A 19,613-nucleotide genomic window follows, 5' to 3' on the forward strand; every position below is an offset into this window, starting at 1 on the left:
CTACCCCTCCCCCCACCAACCCACCACGCCCGGCGAGATGGCCGAGCGGTCTAAGGCGCTGTGTTAAGGTGTAACTCTTGTACATCCGCAGTCTTCGGACGTGGGTTCGAATCCCACTCTCGTCAAACGGGGGTTCACTTCCCCAGCCTATGCTTTTGGCGCGGAGGTCGTTGGGGGGAGGGGCGAGGTGGGCGAGGTGCGAGGTGCGAGGTGCGAGGTGCGAGGTGCGAGGTGCGAGGTGGCGGCGCCACGGAGGGACGGGGGGCCTGTTTTTTACTGTGTGCACGCCGTTCCTTGGGCACAGCTGTTTCACGCGCTCTGGGAGCTGCTTGCCTGCCCCTAGATGTGTGGTGTGGTGAATGGGCTTGGAGAGGCGGGAGGAGGGGGGAGGTGGTCGAGTCGCGCCGCCTGCCGCGGCTCCTCCCCTTGGGCCTCGGCGTCCTTGGAGTGACTGTGCATGACTCCTACTGCCCGGCAAATGCATACTGATGCTCCTCGAACCACCTGCTGTGCATGGGAGATGTGCACCTTCTGGAGCGGGGACAAGCTGCCCCCGTGTCTGGCAACAACTCGGACACGATTCGTGGCACCTGGCTGCCACTCAGCGTGGTTGCAGGCATCCCCCCAACTATCCCTCCGACAGGCAGTACCCTCAAACAACGCCAAGGACCGACCGCATGCACACGGCCTCGCACCACTGTCTCACTCAAAATCGCCCGCCCGCCACTCTCGCACCGGCCTCGCACCACCCTCGCACCCACCCCGCTCCGCTCTTCCTCCTCCAGCCAAAAGATAGCGCGTGTCGCATGCACGCACGCGCCAGGCCCTCGCCGGGATTTGAACCCAGGACCACTCCCAGGCTTAAGGTGCGTCTGCGCCCTAAGAGAGTATGATAGCCACTACACCACGAGAGCTGGGTGTCGGTCGGGGGTGGCGTGGGGGTATAGGCGGGTGTGGGACAGCGGTTTCTTCTTCTGGGGTGGCCTATGCATCGGAGGGAGGGGAGGAGGACGTGGGGAGTGACTGCGCTGCTCCCCACGTGAGACGAGTGCGGAGAAAGCGACGGTGCACTCTGACTAACCCCGACGAGGTGGCCGAGTGGACAAAGGCGCTGCGCTCGCATTCATGTATGCTCCGCAATGTGGCGGTGGTGCGCCCAGTCGGCGGAGGAAGCACGGCAGTGCCTACCCTCCAACCCGCGAACCCGCCTGCATCGCATGCACCGCGTCCAGCCCGCCCATGCAGGAGAAAGCGCGAGAAGGCCGTCGCGGTGCCGGCGTTGATCCACCGTGCGGTGCCACAGTGCCACCCAGGGCGGCCATGACGTAATGATTCCTGTGCACTGACGAGTCGATGCCCGCGGTGTAGAGTTGAGTTGCAGCCCGCCTCGTGCATGCATGCGTGCAGTCTGCTCGGTGCAGAGGGCTCCGCATGCGCCGGGAGTAGTAATTTCCCAGGACAGGACGGTGCAGTGTGTGCCTGTCGCGGGTGTGCGTAGTACCGCGTAGGTAGATGCTTGCGGCCGGCCGAGCCAGCGGCGGCGTTCCAGTCAGCCCAAGTCTCACATGACGAGTGCGTCCAAGTGTTGTTGGCTCCCTTCCCGTGCAGCCAGCCGATCTGAGAAACATCTCGCACAACAAGCGATCATCTTCTACATCAATTCGCATCTCCTTCTACTCGTGCTCGCTCTCACACAGCTCGGTGGCTTACATCCACCACACACAAACACTCGCAGGCCGCGACCGACCAGTGACTACCCAGGCCGCAGTGCCGAATTTGCCACCCAGCCCGTCCGTCCGCCTGCGCAGCCATCGCACCACCCACCGCCATGCCGCACCCCGTCCCCATCATCATCGGCACGGCCATCGCGGCCGTCGGCTCGGCGTATGCGTTCAAAAAGGTATGCCGAGTCCCTCCGTGCTCGCTAACGCCAGTTCGTGTACGACCCGCACGTCGCGCCGTTCATCGACGCGCTCATCGCCGCGCACCGGAGTAACAACGGGTACGAGCGCGTGCCCGTCCCCGTCGCGCAGGTCTCGCACCCCGCCGGGCCGCCGGCATACTCTGGAGGGCGGAGCACGGCCGTCGACGTCGACGGGTCGCCGACGCTCCGCCGCCGCCGCCCCGCAGAGGTGTACGAGCTCGACGAGGGCGCCGTGCTCGCCGCCGAGCGGGTCGAGCGGGTCGCCTTCACCCGCCCCGACATTCCAGTCACGTATGCCGTGCGCCAGCGCAGCCGCGTCGTCACGCCCCTCAGCAGCTCGGTCGCCACCATCACCCCGAACGAACTCATCAACATGGACTACTCGGCCCCCGTGCAGCACATCCCCCCGCCCCCGCCGGCCGCGTCCGTGCCCCTCGCCCACCCTGTCCCGCTCCGCTCGGCCCTCGTCCCGCGATACCCCGACGGTCCTGAGCCCGCCTTGCCGCCCCCGTACGTCGCCTCGCGCCCGTCCTCGCGCGCCACGGTTGTCGTCTCGCCGTTCTCCTCGTCGGCCGCCTCTCCAGCCGTGACGCCCTCGCAGCTGTCGTCGGGCTTCTCGTCGCCCGTGGTCAGTGCGGTCGGTGACGACGCCGAGATTGTGTCGCTGTCGGGCGTGTCGACGACGAGCTACGTCGACGCAGAGGCGTACACGCCCCGCTCGGCGCTCTCGCCGTCGACGCCCCTCTCGCGCACCATCTCCCCCCTGCCCCTCGAGAGCACGATCGAGCTCGTCGTCCCCGACGTCACGGCCATGGGCATGACGTTCCTCGCCGACCGGCCAGACAGCCGCGTGTTGGCCCCCCGGTCCGTGTCGTCGTGGGGCGACGACGAGCACTGGCGCGCCGGCGCCAGCGATAGCGAGTGGGACGCGCTCAGCGACGCCGGTGCAATGTAGACGGGCATAGAGTTTGTTCGGTTCCCCTCGAGCATTAATCCGGTCCCTCCCCTCCCCCCCCTGCACGCACACGCCATGTTGCCATCACTATTGTCTCATCTCCCCGCCACTTCTAGAACGCTGCCTCTTTGTCATCAACACCAAAAAAAATCACACTCATACATGTTGCTGTACTCTCTACACTAGTTGTTGATGCCATCTTTGCTCTATGCCGCCGGCTCCCACTCTAGCAGGTACTGGAAGTAGTCAAAGCCCTCGGGCGGGCCGATTGTCCGCTGCGAGAACTTCCAGCTCTCGCGGTTGATGAGGTAGCGCTTGCGGAAGTGGGGCTGGCCAAAGGTGAAGCTGGGGGTGTCAGTGCCGCCGACACAGCGACATACTAGACAAACTTGGATCCCGGGCGCTTCTTGAGCACGCGGACGGCCTCGTCGACCTCCTTGGTGCAGTTGACAATGTCCTTCTCCGGCGGGTTCTGCAGTCAGCGACACCCCGCGGCCCACACCTACCCATGGGTCGCCCTTGGACGTGAGCAGCGCGCTGGCGTCAGCAACGGCCTACCAAGCCTACCCACTCCATCGTGCCCTTGTCCACGACGAGGTCAAACTCTTCGCCAAACTTGAGGTCCATAATGTCCATCTCGAGCCACTCCATGCCCGGGCGACCCTCGTGCCGCACCTTCATCTGCTCGATGAGCGCGGTCGAGAACTGCCGTCAGCCACAAGCGCCCCACGCCACCCACGTCGATGTTGACAATGTTCTTCCACCCCGCGTCGTACATGGCCTCGCTGAGCTGGCTGTTGCCGCAGCCGAGCATGAGGATGCGCGTGTCCTTGCCAAAGTCGGCCGTGAGCTCCTCGAAGATCGGGAGGAGGTAGTCGGCGTTGAGGAACCAGTCAAAGTTGTGGTCTGGGCCCTCGCTGCGTGTCAGCTGTGACTGGACGACCAGGCATACCGAGTATACCGCTCCTCCCTGCAGCTGTCAGCGCGAGCTCGCGGCTCTCCCCAGGACGGCTAGACGCACCAGTACTCTCGCGTGCCGTACCCCTCGTTCGTCGCGGGCAGGTTTGCTTCCTCCGGCCTGGGCATTGTGGTGTGAGCGATGGAGACTTGGCGGCAGCGGGTTGCTCGTCAACAAAAAAGGTAGGGGCTCGGGGCCCCGAGTCGCCCTGCCAAAAAGACTGGGCCGACACCCTCCGTCACCGCCGACCAACTTGATGCCCTCGCATCCGCCTTGTTGACACCACACTCTCCACACCACAAATGGACCCGAACGCAGAAGGCGGGTCGCCAAAAGCCGAAGTCGCAGAGGTCGACGTCGAGCTCGGCCTCAGGGTGCGTCGCATGCCCCGCCCCAGCTGACACGCAGGAGCGTCTCGCCGCGCCCGAGACCTCGATCACGCCGCCGCTCGCCAGCTCCATCTTCCGCAGCGTGCGCGAGCCGGGCTGGGACCGGCCTGTGAAAGGTGGGTTCCGTGATGCGATATCTGTCTAACCCGCCAGATGCCGACACGGAACAGGTCCGCCAGTTCCAGGAGGAGGAGTTTCAGCGCCGCCTGCGCGGCGAGTACGAGGCCGCGCAGCGCCGCACCGGCGAGATCGTGAGTGTGCGCTCCTGGCACGCCGTGCTAACCCGCAAAGGTGTACGAGAACATGGACACGCCACTACGCCTGACGTCGATCCGGCTCGCGCCGTCGCCTCCGACGACGCGTACGGGCTTCCTGAGCACGTTGCTCGCGCCGTTCCTCGGCCCCTCGCGCCTGCCCGAGTGGGTGACGGGCGCGCCGCCCCCTCCGCAGTCGCTGCACCAGATCCTGCTGTCCACCAAGCAGCTCGTGCAGCACATTGACTTGCTCAACGTGTTCGACATGGAGCGCGTCGGCATCCGCCTCGAGCCGAGCCCTAGCGGTAACCCCGGCGAGGTCGAGATGCTCCTCACCCTCCGTGAGCAGGGCCGCCTCTTCCTCAAGGCCGGCACCGAGTTTGGCAGCAACGAGGGTGGTGGTGTGAGTCGCCGTCATGATGGCGCGTGCTGACAAAACAGAACGTGACCGCACGGATACGCAACGCGTTTGGCGGTGCCGAGAGCCTCGAGTTCAACGCGTCGCTTGGAACAAAGACAAAGTCGGCGTACCAGGCAACTCTCTCCACACCACTCTTCGCCTCGCCGTACCTCACTGCCTCGGTCTCGGGATTCTCTCTCGACCGTGACAATACGGCGTTCGCGAGCCACCGCGAGCTGAGCCAGGGTGGAAAGGTCGGACTCGCGGGCATTACGCCGTGGGGAAACCACAACTTGACGTACGAATACGTCACTCGTGACATCGCCCATCTCACGCCTTCGGCGTCAGCGAGGTAAGCTGGAAACTGTCTTCTCAAGCTGACCCGCAGTGTCCGCGCCCTCGCCTTCCAGACCACCAAGGCGTCCATCTCGCACACCTGGACCTCGGACACGCGTGACGACCCTCACACCGGCACCAGTGGACGTCTGCTCAAGGCGACTCACGTGAGTACAACACCATTGCCATCAGCTCACCCGCACAGGAGTACGCCGGTCTCCCCGGCTCGTCCGAGCTCGCTCACTTCATCAAGTCGACCACCGAGTCGCAGGCCTCGCGTCCTCTCTTCCCCGGCTCCAACATCGTAAGCTGAAAACCCCGCTCCCAGCTGACCTCAGTTCGTCTCCGTGTCATCTCTCACCACCATCCTCTACCCCCTCTGGTCGAGAACAGGCCCGAGCGCCGCCGGTGCCCCCGACGGCGCACCCCGCTCGACCTACCTCGCAGACAGGACGTACCTTGGCGGTCCCAACTCGGTGCGCGGCTTCAAGGTCGGCGGTATCGGCCTCAGCGACAAGGTCGACTCGCTCGGCGGCGACCTCGCTTACGCCCTCGGCGTCTCGCTCATCGGCCCCATCCCGAACAAGGAGCACTGGCCGCTCAAGCTGCACACGTTCCTCAACCTCGGCAAGGTCGTGCGCTACGACAGCCACCGCTCGTTCGCCGACAACATTGCGCGCATGTACTCGAACCCAAGTTTGAGTGTTGGAATCGGTCTCATCTACCGGTAAGTCTCTACGGCCTGGACGTACGTCGCTGACACGGCAGCTTTGACCCCTTGCGGATCGAGCTCAACTTTGCCATGCCGCTTATTGCGCGCCGGGGGGAGCGTCTCTCGCGCGGCCTGGGCGTTGGTGTCGGCATCGAGTTTCTCTAAGCATGGCGTGGGGTTGGGCCGCCCAGTAGAACAGTACAGAAGTGCATGCACACATCTACTCTTGCGTGGCGGCGGTGTCGGCCGACTCGATCGCAGCGCTGAGCCTCACCGCCATGACATCGGAGTTGACTGTCAACTTCGAGCCCCGGACCCCCGAGGAGTAATCACGCTCGGCTGCGCGACCACGCACCTCGTCGCTATGCTTCTTTTGCCGCAGCGTGAGTCCGTGCCGTATGTCGGGCCGCGTGGCACTACTCTCCACAGACCACATAAATGGTTCCCCTGGCTCCTTCTTCTCACTGCACTCTCTCTCTCACACCTCCAACATACCTAGTTCCAAAGGGGCACGATGGCCACCAACACCAACACGGCGCTAGGGTAAGTCCACCATCACACGATCCCTCTAGCTGACACGAGAGTACAGTGAGCGCGGCGTGGAATGGGCAGGACCACAACACCCGAACCTTGGTGGAAGATCTGCGCGGGATGGCGCCAGCGCAGGCAAGAACCGAACACGCCCTCCGTGAGATTGGCCTGCGTTTGAAGTACAAGTGCGTCTCGAGGCATCCTGGTCGTGGTGGCCATGCTTACAGTCTGCCGGCCGTAGCGAGCACCTTGACCAGATCCGCCGCTTCAACAGAACATACGAAGACGTCAACAGGGTTCTCCTTCTTCCCGACATCCTTCCCGTCTTTGTGCTCGGAGCACCTTTCACGATTGGAGATTTGCCCCCACCTCCCGCCCATTGGCCCAGGACGACCGCTGCCATACATGGTCTGGATTGTGAGCATAGAAATCTAGCGACATAGTCCCTGCTAATGTTTCGTCAGACAGAATCATCCTCGAGGCCCTCAGGGGGTATGAGTGCATTGCGCAGGACGGAATCGAGGACGGACGCCTGTTGTTGGCTACGTTTCTGGGTGTTGAGAAGTTGTATTACTGGCAGTACAGGAAGAACTGGGCGCCCCTACGGGCTGAATTGAATCGATAGTCGGTCTGATGCACGACATGCACGACCTGGTCTCGTGCACTGGCGTCCCTCTTCGGACAGTGACTGAGCTGCCGGTGGTTGCCACTTCATACTAGAGGCGAGGAGCCGCCTTTCTCTACCTCCACCAGCCAAGCCACGCCACAAACAGTCAAGTGCTGCTCGCAGGAGCCCCTTCTTTGGCTCTGCCACCTCGGAATCACCATATCTACGCAGATGGATCTCCAAGCAAGGCCTTGTGGTCCGAAACGGAGGCCTTTGTCTGCTATAGGCGAGCGGCGTGACCGACAACTACGCGCCGCCACCAAGACCTGCCACGCGGACCCCCTACAACTGACGTCACAGAGAGGCCGTGGTACCAGGCTGCAGCCAGCGTCCTTCGCCGTGCTCGCTACGAGTGCACCGAGTCCCGAGTCAGCGCCGCTACCCGTGCTTGCTCCCCATCACCTCGGCCCCAAAGGCCCAGTTTCATCAATGCCCGCTGCGATGAATCAACACCGCCACTATCGACTTGGCGGAATCAAACCCAGGCACGGCCATCCCCGCCACCCACCCGACCGGCCGGCTCGTCATCCGAGCACCGCGTCATCATGTTGCTTGTTGTTTCCTCTCCGTTTCCTCTCACTCAACCCACAATGTCCTCCGCCGCCGCCGACGACGCCCGCGCGCGCCGCCTCGCAGCGATCGAGGCGCGCCTCGCGCCTCCCGCCCCAGAGCCTGCGTCGAGCAGCGCGTCGCCTGGCGCCGCGACTCCGCTCTTCGGCAGCCGCCCGCCCGCACACCTCCCCCCCGCGTGGACGCACCCCGCGCCGCGTGAGGAGAACGAGCGCCGCCGCGAGCTCTCGCGGATCCTGAATAGGGGGATCATTAGGGACAGCAGCTACGCGCAGGCTGTGGGCTGTGTTGAGGTGAGTGGTGGGGGACGTGGGAGGGAAGGCGGAGGGAGGGCACTTACAAAGGCGGGGGTGTCGGCGCGGCGAGGGGCTGCTGGGTCCTGTTGCTCACGGAGGGAAGGGGCGGTTTGGGGAGCGGGCGAGCACTGGCGAGCAACTCAGCTGGAATGTGCGCGCTGTTGCTGGCGGTCTGCCTGGCAGGGCGACGCCGATGATCGCGCATCATCAGCCTCGTGGCTTCCTCAGGTGGTGACGAGAGTCCCGGCTTTCCTTGCCATGCTCTCCATGCTCTCATTCAAGGATGAGGCTTCTATGGCTGCTTCAAGGGCGACGCTGGTGGTGCCTGTGCAGGAGGCATGTTTGCTGCGTCGGCAGGTCTGACCGCGCTCTCCGGGTGTTGCCTTGCCCACCCACCTGACTCTTAACGCTCAAACAACGCGGCCCATGCTCACACTCCCAGACTCTGATCAAAATCGCCGAGAACATCCAGACGCATTCGGACGACAAGTACCGCCGCCTCAAGACGGACAACCCTGCGCTCAAGAACAAGGTGTTCGCTGCGCCTGGAGGACGTGAATTCCTTGCTCTTCATGTGAGTGGCTACCCACCGCCGAATCACGCATAGCCACGACTGACATTCCAGATGGGCTTCCGCTCCGAGACACATGACTTTGTGCAGACGTTTGTGCTCGACCGCTCGGAGCGACGGCTGTACGAGCTCTCGCTCGCCACTGAGGCGCTTCGTGCTGCTGTGAGTCCCCTCAGCCACGCGGTGCCACGCTGACCCTTGCAGCTCCCCGAGCTTCAATCCCGCCTCAGTACCCAGAACATTGGCAAAGTGAATGCCAAGGCGGAGGAGGCCAGGCGGGCGGAGGCAGCCAAACGCCTGTTCGAGGCAGATCGCGAGGTGGTTAGGGAGCGCGTCGAGCGTGAGCGTTTCGCCCGTGAAGCGAGGGAAAAGGCTGCTGCCGAGGCGGCAGCGAGGAAGGCTGAGCATGACGCGACCGGTGGGCTGATCGAGCCGGAACCGGCGGTCCGAGACGAGGCGGCAGACAAGGACGGCATAGAGCAAGATGAGGACAAGACCGACGAAGAGGAGACCGACGACGACGACGAGGTTGACAACAAAGGCGACTTCCGCCCCGACTTCTCGCACCCCGACGGCGATGACGGGCCCGAGATCCAGTACGGCACTAGGCATCGCGGCCACCGATGGGGAGGCGGCAACAAGCTGGGCAAGGAGTAGCTGGGTTAAGGCGTAGCTGGGTTAGGGAGTAGCTGGGTTAGCTGGGTGAACAGTGGTTAGCAGGCAGCAGTGGGCAGAGCATGCTCGTCAAGTCGTAGACTGCGAGCGATACAAAGGTACCAGGAGAACTGTACATATGTAGATTGTATGGAGGTGATGAGCCTTGAGCGATCGTGCAGCGGCGAGCGAGTCCGAGTCGATGACGTCATGTGGGGACTGCCACGTGGTCATCGCGTCGGCGTTAAGCCTGAAACTGCTAAGTCCGATGCCGCGGCGGCGTTGCCCAAGTGGCGGTGGATTGCTCCCGTCGACACCAGGCAGCTTCGGTGCAGTCTTCACCCCAGCCAGTGTCGCCCTCCGCCCAGAGTCGCCCGCCAGGCGCAGGCTGGCTGGCTCGCTGGCCGGCAGCAGCTCCCTCCCACTGCCAGTCGGTCGCTGGCGTCGCTCACTCTTGAAACTGTCAAAGTGACAGTTGCAAGACCCGTCTTGTCACCACTAACCCTTTACCAAAACGTAGGTATACCTTCCTCCTCCATCGACAGCGCGACGCACCGCACGCACGCAAGCAGCGACGACGAGCGAGCGAGCGCGCGCGACATTTCCCCCGACACCACTCTCAAAGCCGAGCTAACCACACCCAGTCGACAAAATGACCAAGAAGCGCAGGGGCGGAGGACGCAACAAGAAGGGACGTGGACACGTCCGCTCGGTTCGCTGCTCGAACTGCTCGCGCTGCGTTCCCAAGGTGAGCAGGGTGTGGGATGGTGGCCTGGCTGGCTGGTTGGAGGGAGACGCGAAGGGCAGAAATTTGGCCGATTGGTGGCCTGGAGGAGAGAGGGATCACACGACGCGGCGGGCATGGCGCGCAGAGCGTCGTGCTAGTCGTGCTCGCTGTGATGGCGGCGTACCGGTCGTGGGCGCCGCCCCGAGAACATTTTGCGTCGCCCGCAGCGAGCCCGCAGCCAGCCAGACACCAGTCAAGCTCTCTTGCACAGTCTAACCACCTCCCAGGACAAGGCCATCAAGCGCAACTCGGTCAAGAACATGGTCGAGGCCGCCGCCGTCCGTGACCTTTCCGACGCTTCTGTCTACTCGGAGTACGCTCTCCCCAAGCTCTACGTCCGCCTTGCCTACTGCGTCTCGTGCGCCATCCACGCCAAGGTTGTTCGCGTGCGCTCGGACAAGCCCGGAGCCATCAACTCGCGCAAGAACCGTGCCCCCCCTCCCCGCGCCATCTTCAAGGACGGCAAGCGCGTCAACCCCGCCGTTGCCGCCGCCCTTGCCGCCAAGCAGGCCCAGGCCTCGTCGTAAACTCGCGGCGCGGCTCCACCGACGCCGACCTTCGACGTGCGGCGGCTGGTAGTTTGCTTTGGTAGCTTTGGACTGGGTCATGGATCATAGCGTGATGAAGTCCGTCTCCACAGCAGCACGCGCACGAGCACGCGCAGCGTGCGAGTGACGCGGCGCCAGGCGCGAGTGTGGGCAGAGTACTGACGCGGGTGTGGGTGTGGCTGGGTCGTGGCGAGGGCTGCTGCGTGCGCTGGCGTGCAAAAGTGGCGCAGAGTCTTGCAGAGTCTGACAAGTCGGTCGCCAGATCGCCGTTGTACTACAGCTTGTTCGACGCGTAGCCGCCTGCGAGCGCAGAGCGCAGAGCGCATCACATTACGCCCAGCGTTGCAAGCCTCCCCGCCGCAGCTCTAATCATATGCAATGGCAACACTAGTACTATGTAGTCTCTCCCCCCAGACCCCGCCACTACTTGAGCGCCGCCTCCACCTCCTTGAGGTGCGCGAGCGAGCAGCCGCCCGTCTCGAACCGCCCCACGCAGCGGTACTTGCGCGGCTGGGCACACCCCTTTGCCGCGCACAGCCCGCGCGCGTCGCGCCCCTCAGCCCGTTCTCCGCCGCCGCCGCCGCCGACGTCGAGCCAGCCCTCACGGCCGGCGCGCACGCTCACGCTGAGCACGACGTCGTCCCCGCGCAGCGCTGAGACGTAGCGCACCCCGTCGGGCGGGGGTGCGGACCGCTTGGTCGGGCTCGTGGCGCCGCTCGGCGCCGCGCCGCTGTCCTCCCCGTTCGCGTCGGGCATCGGGCTCGGCCCGTCCAGCTTGGACCTGGAGCGCCCCGTCTGCGCACGCAGCAGCCTGTTGATCGTTTGGTCCTGCCATCAGCTTGGAAAGTAGGGCCTGCCCACCTGCTCGTCCTGGAGCCGCTGCTCGTTCTGCCGCTTGCGCCGCCGCGCCATCTCCTCGCGCTTCTGCAGCCGCTCGGCCTCGGTCAGCACGGGCTTGACCTTTGGCTGCCCGTCCGGGAGGGAGATGAGCGTGTCCTGCAGGTCCTTGTTCTGCTTTGCGCGCTGGCGCGCCGTCATTTTCGAGGGCGAGGGCGCGCGGCTGTCGTCCTCGTCGTAGACTTCGTCCTGGTCCGAGCCTGTGGGGGTCAGCTAGTCTCGCGCCCGTCTGGTGCCACGCCAACTGACCCAACTCTGCCTCCCGCGCCGTCCGCTTCGTCTTCTTGGCCGCCTTCTGCGCCGCGGCGCGCTTGCCCCGCCCCTCGTCGGCCGCGACGCGCAGCTTGATCTTGAGCCCCGACGGGCTGGGCGCGGCGGACTCGTCGTCGTCGTCGTCGAGATCGTCGTCTTCCTCGGCTTCGTCCTCGTCGTCATCGTCGCCGTCCCCGTCGCCGTCGCCGTCCCCGTCCTCGCCCTCGTCGCCGCCCGCGCCCTCCTCGTCCTCGACCTCGTCGTCAATCTCCATCTCGACCTCCTCCTCGACCTCGTCCTCGCCGTCGTCGTCGCCCGCGTCCTCGTCGTCCTCGTCGCCTTCGCCGTCGTCGTCGTGCTCCTCGGGTTCCTGGGCGCAAGTCAGCACTGGCAGCACGGCGGCGCGGCGGCGGGCACGCACACTCGATTCCGGCGTAGCACTCTCAATCACGCGCTTGGCGCGCCGCGCTGCAGCCGTGACTGCAGGCGGCATGTTGCTGCTCCTCGTAGCGCGCGGCGTGGTGGCTGGTGGGGGGGTGGGGTAGGTGGTTGAGGGGTGCGGCGCGGTGCGCGGGTGGGTGGATGGGAGGAGGGTGGGGAAGTCGGGCGTGTCTCTGCTTTGTACTCGCCGTTGTCGCTGCTGGCTGCTTGCGGGCTGTGGAATGACGCCGACGAGTTGGTCGCTCGCCTCGTCGCACTTGGCTCGTGGTTGACCGTTCCTGGCCAGTTGCCGCCGCGCAGCCGCGCACCTCCGCCACCATCCCTCCGGCTGCCCGATTTTTCGTCTGCAACGCACCCGAACAGCGCCTTCACTCATCCCACCACCCAGCACACACACCATGGATTTCTCCCAGTTCAGCGCAGCCGAGCAGGCGCACATGACCAAGGTCATTGAGCGCAAGCAGGTGAGTTGGCGCGCAGAGGGCCGCGACGAGACGAGACGAGGCTGACCCACACCCCAGATGGACGACTTTATGCGCCTCTACTCTGGCCTCGTGGAGCGCTGCTTCAACGCCTGCGCCCAGGACTTTACCTCCAAGGCGTTGACGACCAACGAGGTGGGTTGGGGCTGGGGGCGGCGTGGTGGGCGGCTCGGCGGCAAGTCCGCAGCGACGCAGCGACGACCTGCCCTCCCGCCGACGGCCATGGACGGCGCGCTCACACCACACCAGACCAACTGCGTCAACAACTGCGCCGACAAGTTCCTCAAGCACTCGGAGCGTGTTGGTGCCCGCTTTGCCGAGCACAACGCCGGTGCGTTGGGCCGTGTGTTTCCTCGACTCGCCGCTGACCGCCGCAGAACAAATGAAGCAGTAGTAGTGATGAGCATTGATGTACAACTACCTCTCTGGACGCGGGACGGCGGTGGGCGCGGCGCGGCGCGGCGCGGCAAGGCGACGGCGACGGCGACCGGCGAGGTGGTGGGCGAGCGGCGGTGACCCACCCGCATCGGCGACGGACTGGAAGGCGGTGGGATGCCCGACGACGCTGACGACGGCCACGGCGGCCAACTCGTGACGCCCGACACTGGATCTCCCACTGACTGTGACGACCGACCAGCCCGCGCCCACCCCCCGCCACGCCCAATGCTATCCATGGCCATGCTCTACGGCAATGCAAATGTAGTGACAGAGACACTGACACGGGTGCCTATATGCTATCCCTCCTACTCCTACTCCTTACCCCCAGCAGCACGCTTGTTCCTCCACCCGAGGTAGCCCTCGGGCTCGTCGCCGCCCGCAACCCGGCGCGTAGGCCGAGCGCGGCGCTCGGAATCCGCCGCGACATCGAGGCCCTGCGCAACCCGGCGCCGCGTGATACTCTCGATGATGTCGGGCCACCATGGGTTGAGCGCGCGCAGCAGGTACATCTCGCGCGTGCCCCGGATGTTGAGCCACTTGAAGAACTCGTTGGCGAGCTCTGGCGTGTCGTATGACGCCCATTGACCAGGCGCCAGGCGTCCCTCGCCTTCCTCTTTGTCGCGCCTTGCTTCGGTATCCTCTGGCGACAGCTCTGCAGGGATTCGGCAGAACTCGACCTCGAGGTCATCGGCACCCTGGATGTACAGCCGTCCAGTGCCCCAGATGACCTTGCCCGACTCGTTGTACAGCGGCGAGCTGCCGAGACCGTCGATCCACCAAACCTTGTTGCCAAAGCGATCGCTTCCAAGAGGACGAGTGCGCAGCGTGTAGAAGTGACGGCGGAAATCGTACTCCAACTGCTTGAGCTGCGTGTCGAGAGCCGCCTCTTCGTCCGCGAGACGCTTCTTCTCAGTCTGGATGTGCTTGAGCTCGGCCTTCTTCGCCTTGGACTCCTGGCGTTCCTTTGCAGCCTTGGCGAGCTTTTGTGCTTCCTCAGCTTCACGCTCGGCCGCCTTCTCCAGCATGGCCTTGCGGCGCTGCGCACCCGACTTGGCGCGACCGACATCTGAGGCCACTGACGACGCGCGGGAGCGGTCGTCCAGCATCGAACCGTCGAGCTCATCCGCGTCGATCGTCCCATTTGCGTGGCCGTTGGGCGAGGCGGCTCTTGAAGATGCCTCCTCCTTGACGACAGACATAGAAACGTCTCCGTCCGCGTCCTCGCCGCCATTCTCTCCCTCCTCATTCTTCGGCTCCAAGGCTTCCCTCTCCGCGCGACTGCATTCGTTAGCACAACCCAGCAACCTGCCACTCACACTCTGCGAAGGTCTCGCCTCAGCTCCACTTGGTCCTTGCGGACTTCGGTGAGAGCCGCAGTCGCTTCTTCCATAAAGTCGCGTATCAAAGCCGTCTGGGCGACGAGCTCGATCAAAAAGTTGAGAATGTTGAGCTTGTGCACAAAGTGCAGGCTGGTGTACCTGCGATCCGGCTTGGCCGCGATTAACCCGTGGCTGGTGTTTGAGCTGGGGCCAGTCGACCATGTCGGGCGAGTCGGCGCAGGCTTGTCCTCAAACGTGAGGTATAAGATGTTGTCCAGGTACTGGGGCATCGTATCTAATGTTGCCCGCTCCCAGAGACACCCAACGAGCGCGTTCTCCCAGCCCTTGCGGCTATCGCGGCGAGACAGCTCCCTGGTCTTCCAGGTTTCCGCCATGGGCTCGACAATAGGGCGCAACGTCTCGGCAGTCGCGCCCTTGGTACCCTCCCAGTAATCCGTGTCGTTGTCAGGCATCTGACCTGTGAGTGCCAATGGGCGCACAGGCTCGTGCCCATCCGTCGAATCCTTGATGAGAGCGTTGAGGAGCACGGCGTGGATTTCGGTGAGGAGAGGGACTGGGGCGGTGTAAGGGTCGGTGTGGTAGAGCGACTGTTCAAAGTCGTCCAGTGTGAAGGGCGACAGGCCGAGCGGCTTGCCCATGACGTTGAGGAAGCTCCACGACAAGAGGAACTTCTCGAACTGTTCGCCGAAGGGAACCTGCTTGTTTGGCGCGGGTCGAACCTCTGGCTTGCCTTGGGCGCCCTCTCTCTCTGCAGAATATTCGAGCAGAAGGTCTACAAGTCAGCGCGAGCAAAGGCTTCCAACTCACCCTCGCATGGGTACTTGTTGGGCTTCTTCTTCTTCCTCTCCTCCTCCTCCCTGCGTTTCTCCTCCTCCTTCTCGCGCTTGATGCGCTCCTTTTCGCTCTCCTTGTTGAGCTTGTTCTGCTCCCTCTCCCTGTCCCTCTCCTCCTTGGTCTTCTTTGTCTTCTTTTGTGGGTGGTCTTCGTCTGCCAGCTCGTCGTCGCTGTGAGGCAGGCCCAGACGGTCCTCTCGGTCACGCTTTCGCTTGCCCATCTGGCGCTCCTTGGCCTCGATGATACGGAGCCTCTGCGCCTCGGGCATTTCAGTCGGGATGGCATAGCGTGCCGCCACGGGCTTCTTGACGAGCCACGGCGAGCAGATTGCGGCGTCACGGCTGACACAGTCGCGGATGAAGCGCTTGAGCATGGCACGAGAGAAGTTGATGCGGTCGCGGCTAAACGTTAGCTGGCAGCTCCCAAAGGCAGCACTCACCTGATCTTGTCCGCCTGGACCTCCATCACGCTTCCCTGCCACTTCTCTCCCTTGCCATCGTCCTCCTCGTGGCTGGCGCCGTTGGTGCTCGCGTACTCGGCACCGACCTCGCCTCCTTCCTCGATCAAGCGGACCTGGTAGAAGTACTTCATGGGGTCGTCGTGCTCGTCGACATCCGCGAGGTCCAGGTTGAGGTCGGTGGCATAGGGGTGATAGGACGGGGCCTGCACCCCGGGAGGCAGAACCAAGTTCTTGGGCGGGAACGTTCGAACGATGCGGGCGAGGTATTTGTCACCCTGGACGTCGACGAACACCTCTGTGTGGTGTCAGCGTACAACTCGCTGTCCTTCGGAAGCTAGACCCACTCTCGTCGTCAAAGAATCGGTTGACGAAGCGCTCAAAGATCTTGTCGGCCAGCGTCTCGAGCTTGCCCTCGACCTCTGTTACAGCGTCAGCACCAGGCGGATAGAAATTTGTTGCTACTCACGGAACTGGACCGACAGCAACACGGCCTTCCTGAGCGGCTTCGGGAACCTCGCGTGCAGCTGCCTGACCTCGTACGTCTCATTCTCACGCGCGTCGAAGAAGGACAGGGCTGACCTGCCGCTCACTGCCAGCGTCAGCAGCCACACCTCTTTAGCCACGCACCTTCACATTGAAACAACGGCAGGTCGTAGAACGCCCTCCTTGCCGCGTATGACCTGGGACGGGTCAGCACTGTCATCGCCCGCCGTCATCGCGCAGCCTACGCCCCACTCACTCATAATCGAGGAAGATTTCTCCCGTCTCGGGCATGTAGAACACCTCGACGTTCTTCACACGGTAGCTTGGGCCCGGCAGGGGCGGCTGCGCCAGAGCATTGGGACCTCCGTTGACGGGGGCTGCCTGTCCGTTGACCTTGTCGACCTTGCTGCGCCGTGGTGGAGGTGCGGCAAGCACGGGATCGTTGAGTGCAGTCAGAAGCTTGTCGAGCTGCTCGTCGTCATCATTCGCGTCCTGCGGGAGATCGATGGGGGCCGCAGCGGGCGGTGGTGGTGGTGCCGGCGCGGAGGGGTCGGACTGGCCGTCGGCGGTGGAGGTCGCTGCGGGGTTTGCCGGTGGATTCACAGGCTGGACAATGGCGCCGAATGATGGCAGGTGGTGCATGAGCACCGGCTTGCGCTTGAGGAGGGGCATGATGGGCGAGGGTGCCCACGGTGGCGAGTGTAGAGCGCGCGGGGGGTCCTTGAGGTATTAGGCAAGCGCCAGGTCGGGTTGTAGAATAACAACAAGGAAATTCAGAGCGCGACCGGGAGGGGGGCGATGGTGGCAGCACCACTGATGTCGAGTGGGCTGGAGAGTGGTGCGCTGCGACGCTGTGCCGTGTCGATGCTTTGGATGGATCTGTTGGAGCGTTGCGAGGATGAAGAAAGGAGAAGAGTGGTGACACAAACACGAAGCCAAGGGTGTAAGGGTAGGGCGAGTATATATGCACCGGCGGGGGTGGACGCGTCTGGCGTGCGTGGGGTACCTTGGCGATGAGGCTCTGCGCTTTGAGAGCCCGAGGGGGTGGGGGCTGCAGTGCCGGGGTGGCGGGGTGCGTCGAGTTTATCGAAGGGAAAAGGGAGTGGTGGGGTGGGAGTGTAGTTTGCTCGACGGCTTGTTGGGTCAGTCGGTCGGCGGAGAGAGACGAGGACACTGGACGGCGCGGTGAGGCGGCGGCACGGAGACCGCACCCCCCTCGGACCGTTTGGTTGGACGGCCACACCAAAAGGCACACAACGCCTGGCACGCGTCCAGAGGTCTCGAGCGAGCATTGTTCTGTAGCATGGCGTGGTGCGCGTGCATGCCTCGCCCGCGACGCGACCAACAATGCATGTTGCTGCAGTGATGCATGCGCAAACGCGACTCGAAGCTGTCATTGCGTCGCGTAAAGCTTTGCAGTCAACAAGTGCAAAACCCGTCATTGCCACGTGGCGACACGTCGGTTTGGCTCCGCTGGGCGAGTGAGGCGCGAGGCGAAGCGCGACGCGACTGCTGTCGGGCTGGGCACTAGCTGCCATGTATGCAGCATGCAAACACCTGCTGCATGCTGCAGTGCATGTACGTAGTCGGACGATGCGACCGAGACGTCTGCAGCCTGCGAGGAGCGGCAACTCACGCATCTCCCGCACCAAGTCCAAGCGGGTCAGCCACAACAACACGCCGCCACGAGCCCGTGCGAACAGTCCCACACTTTGTTGTCTCTCACACTCTGTGCGACCGTGGTTCCTTCTAGAACGGCTACCCGGGGCCTCTGACAGCTGCACGACAACGAGTGCAGCGAGTCACGCGACGGCGCGACAGAAGTAACATCCAGCCGAGGCTCAGGCGTCTACTCTAACCGCGCTACGCATTCTAACGAAGCTACAGCCGCTCCTAGAGGTGGCTGCGGCGGCGGGCGCTCGCCCCCGCAGTCGGCTTCACCTTGCACACCTTGCCGTTCGGCTTGGTGGTGTACGTGTCGCTCGGAACGGCGCTGGCGCTGCCGCCAGGCGGGGCCGTCGTGCCAGCGCTCGGGAGCGTCGGCGGCTTGGCCTCCTCGGCCGCATTCATCTCCTCGACCGACGCGAACACCCTGCGTTCGTCAGCTCAGCCAGACACCACACCCACTCAATCTTGTTGATCTTGAACCCGGACGCGGCGGCGCGCTTCATGATCTCGGGGATCGTGTACGACAGCTCAGTCTCCTGGCTGACGACCCCCTGCGTCCACTTGACAGCGTACTTGTACGTGATGGCGCAGCCGGTCGCGATGCCGTCGTACGTCGCGTTCGCGCCCGCCTCAGGCCCAGGGGACTCGAAGCCGAACGTCTGCTCGAGCTCGACGCCGCTGTCCTCCCCGCCAGGCTTGTACGTGAAGCCGACGTCGGCGCTCGCGCCCTCGTCGGTGTCGACAGACGTGGAGAACGCGACGCCCATGATCTCGTCTGGGGGTTAGCCGTGTCCCCAAGGCAGGGCTCACTCGTGATGGTCCACGTCGCGGTGCCGGTCGCGTTGATCTTCTTGCCCTTCTCGCTGGGGTCGCACGAGACCTCGGTCTCCCAGCTCTCTTCCCACTCGATCTCGTCCTCGAGGTCGACGGTGCGGCGCCTCTGCCCGTTCATGCCCGACGACTTGGTCGGCGGCTTGGGGTTCGGGTTGGGGTTGTTGGACGGGCCCGGCGTCGGGGGCTTGGACGGCGCGGAGGGCTTAGTCGGGGGCTGGGACGGTGCGGACGGCTTGGTAGGTGGCTGGGACGGCGCGGAGGGCTTGGTCGGCGGCGGGCTCGGCCGCTGGCTACCGTCGGCGTCTACTTGTCAGCTTCATGGTCTTGCACTTTACTCACAGCACAGCTTGCCGACGGGACAGCACCTGCCATTGACGAGGCAGTAGGTGCCGGCCGGACAGTAGATCGCGGCATTGCAGCACATGGTGCCGACGGGGGCGCAGGTCCGCGCCGAGCAGTACTGCGTCCCGGGGGGACAGATGTACCTCTGGCGCTTGAGGGAGCTGGTGTTGGGCTGCGCGTCGACGCTGGAGATGCCGGGGAGCGATGGCACCCATTCGGCCTCGTCCTGCGCGAGGACGGGGGACGCGAGCGCCGCGAGCGCGAGGAGGGGGAGTGTGAAGAGCATGGCGGGGGTTAGGATGACAGATATGCATCGGTCGGGACGCGCATCTTATAGTGGAGACGCGTGAGGAAGCCGAGCGGTCGAGTGGATGTTTGGAGTGCGGTGACGGGCACGCCGAAACGCCACGGCCATGGTTGACCACCACCGAACACAGCAAGGGGAAGAGTGCCACGGAGACGGAGATGATAAGGTTAGACGCGTGCGCAGGGGGCGGTGTTTCTTGGAACCGGTGCAGGCAGTCACTTGTGGGCCAGGCTTAGCGAGGACATGATCCTAGGAGGGGACCGGGGTGTGCCTTGGATGCATG

The 19,613-nt window shown here is 64.2% G+C and overlaps 9 protein-coding genes and 2 non-coding genes across 11 annotated transcripts; 6 read left to right on the forward strand and 5 right to left on the reverse strand.

Annotated features, from left to right (window-relative positions):
* The first annotated feature begins 31 nt into the window (after positions 1-31).
* On the forward strand, positions 32-125 carry Q8F55_007936. The gene has a single exon. It is a non-coding gene; the product is annotated as a tRNA-Leu (tRNA).
* A 697-nt stretch (positions 126-822) lies between these two features.
* On the reverse strand, positions 823-914 carry Q8F55_007937. The gene has a single exon. It is a non-coding gene; the product is annotated as a tRNA-Pro (tRNA).
* A 914-nt stretch (positions 915-1,828) lies between these two features.
* Q8F55_007938 (uncharacterized protein) lies at positions 1,829-2,879 on the forward strand (the record flags this gene model as incomplete). The annotated part of the gene is made up of 2 exons (XM_069356347.1): positions 1,829-1,900; positions 1,935-2,879. The coding sequence occupies 2 exons, from the start codon at positions 1,829-1,831 to the stop codon at positions 2,877-2,879; spliced, it is 1,017 nt and encodes a 338-aa protein (XP_069206188.1).
* A 206-nt stretch (positions 2,880-3,085) lies between these two features.
* Positions 3,086-3,965, reverse strand: Q8F55_007939 (uncharacterized protein; the record flags this gene model as incomplete). Its single annotated transcript, XM_069356348.1, has 6 exons — positions 3,086-3,224; positions 3,260-3,351; positions 3,386-3,416; positions 3,451-3,584; positions 3,619-3,796; positions 3,901-3,965. The coding sequence occupies 6 exons, from the start codon at positions 3,963-3,965 to the stop codon at positions 3,086-3,088; spliced, it is 639 nt and encodes a 212-aa protein (XP_069206189.1).
* A 174-nt stretch (positions 3,966-4,139) lies between these two features.
* Positions 4,140-6,093, forward strand: Q8F55_007940 (uncharacterized protein; the record flags this gene model as incomplete). The annotated part of the gene is made up of 9 exons (XM_069356349.1): positions 4,140-4,211; positions 4,246-4,342; positions 4,380-4,477; positions 4,518-4,883; positions 4,922-5,232; positions 5,269-5,383; positions 5,422-5,520; positions 5,555-5,943; positions 5,985-6,093. The coding sequence occupies 9 exons, from the start codon at positions 4,140-4,142 to the stop codon at positions 6,091-6,093; spliced, it is 1,656 nt and encodes a 551-aa protein (XP_069206190.1).
* A 1,623-nt stretch (positions 6,094-7,716) lies between these two features.
* Q8F55_007941 (uncharacterized protein) lies at positions 7,717-9,220 on the forward strand (the record flags this gene model as incomplete). Its single annotated transcript, XM_069356350.1, has 4 exons — positions 7,717-7,989; positions 8,435-8,566; positions 8,618-8,725; positions 8,768-9,220. The coding sequence occupies 4 exons, from the start codon at positions 7,717-7,719 to the stop codon at positions 9,218-9,220; spliced, it is 966 nt and encodes a 321-aa protein (XP_069206191.1).
* Positions 9,221-9,869: 649 nt separating this feature from the next.
* Positions 9,870-10,531, forward strand: RPS26A (40S ribosomal protein eS26; the record flags this gene model as incomplete). Its single annotated transcript, XM_069356351.1, has 2 exons — positions 9,870-9,965; positions 10,232-10,531. The coding sequence occupies 2 exons, from the start codon at positions 9,870-9,872 to the stop codon at positions 10,529-10,531; spliced, it is 396 nt and encodes a 131-aa protein (XP_069206192.1).
* Positions 10,532-10,975: 444 nt separating this feature from the next.
* On the reverse strand, positions 10,976-12,194 carry Q8F55_007943 (uncharacterized protein; the record flags this gene model as incomplete). Its single annotated transcript, XM_069356352.1, has 4 exons — positions 10,976-11,380; positions 11,414-11,649; positions 11,699-12,071; positions 12,123-12,194. The coding sequence occupies 4 exons, from the start codon at positions 12,192-12,194 to the stop codon at positions 10,976-10,978; spliced, it is 1,086 nt and encodes a 361-aa protein (XP_069206193.1).
* Positions 12,195-12,540: 346 nt separating this feature from the next.
* Positions 12,541-13,018, forward strand: TIM9 (protein transporter tim9; the record flags this gene model as incomplete). Its single annotated transcript, XM_069356353.1, has 4 exons — positions 12,541-12,606; positions 12,664-12,759; positions 12,874-12,955; positions 13,002-13,018. The coding sequence occupies 4 exons, from the start codon at positions 12,541-12,543 to the stop codon at positions 13,016-13,018; spliced, it is 261 nt and encodes an 86-aa protein (XP_069206194.1).
* Positions 13,019-13,373: 355 nt separating this feature from the next.
* On the reverse strand, positions 13,374-16,851 carry Q8F55_007945 (uncharacterized protein; the record flags this gene model as incomplete). Its single annotated transcript, XM_069356354.1, has 8 exons — positions 13,374-14,340; positions 14,379-15,174; positions 15,210-15,637; positions 15,676-15,991; positions 16,041-16,115; positions 16,163-16,285; positions 16,324-16,376; positions 16,436-16,851. 8 exons carry the CDS (start codon positions 16,849-16,851, stop codon positions 13,374-13,376), a joined length of 3,174 nt encoding a protein of 1,057 aa, XP_069206195.1.
* A 1,221-nt stretch (positions 16,852-18,072) lies between these two features.
* On the reverse strand, positions 18,073-19,309 carry Q8F55_007946 (uncharacterized protein; the record flags this gene model as incomplete). Its single annotated transcript, XM_069356355.1, has 4 exons — positions 18,073-18,271; positions 18,307-18,622; positions 18,658-18,984; positions 19,021-19,309. The coding sequence occupies 4 exons, from the start codon at positions 19,307-19,309 to the stop codon at positions 18,073-18,075; spliced, it is 1,131 nt and encodes a 376-aa protein (XP_069206196.1).
* Positions 19,310-19,613: the final 304 nt, after the last annotated feature.

Source organism: Vanrija albida (assembly GCF_041260175.1).
Source record: "Vanrija albida strain AlHP1 chromosome Unknown contig_6, whole genome shotgun sequence".
NCBI classification, from domain to species: Eukaryota; Fungi; Basidiomycota; class Tremellomycetes; order Trichosporonales; family Trichosporonaceae; genus Vanrija; species Vanrija albida.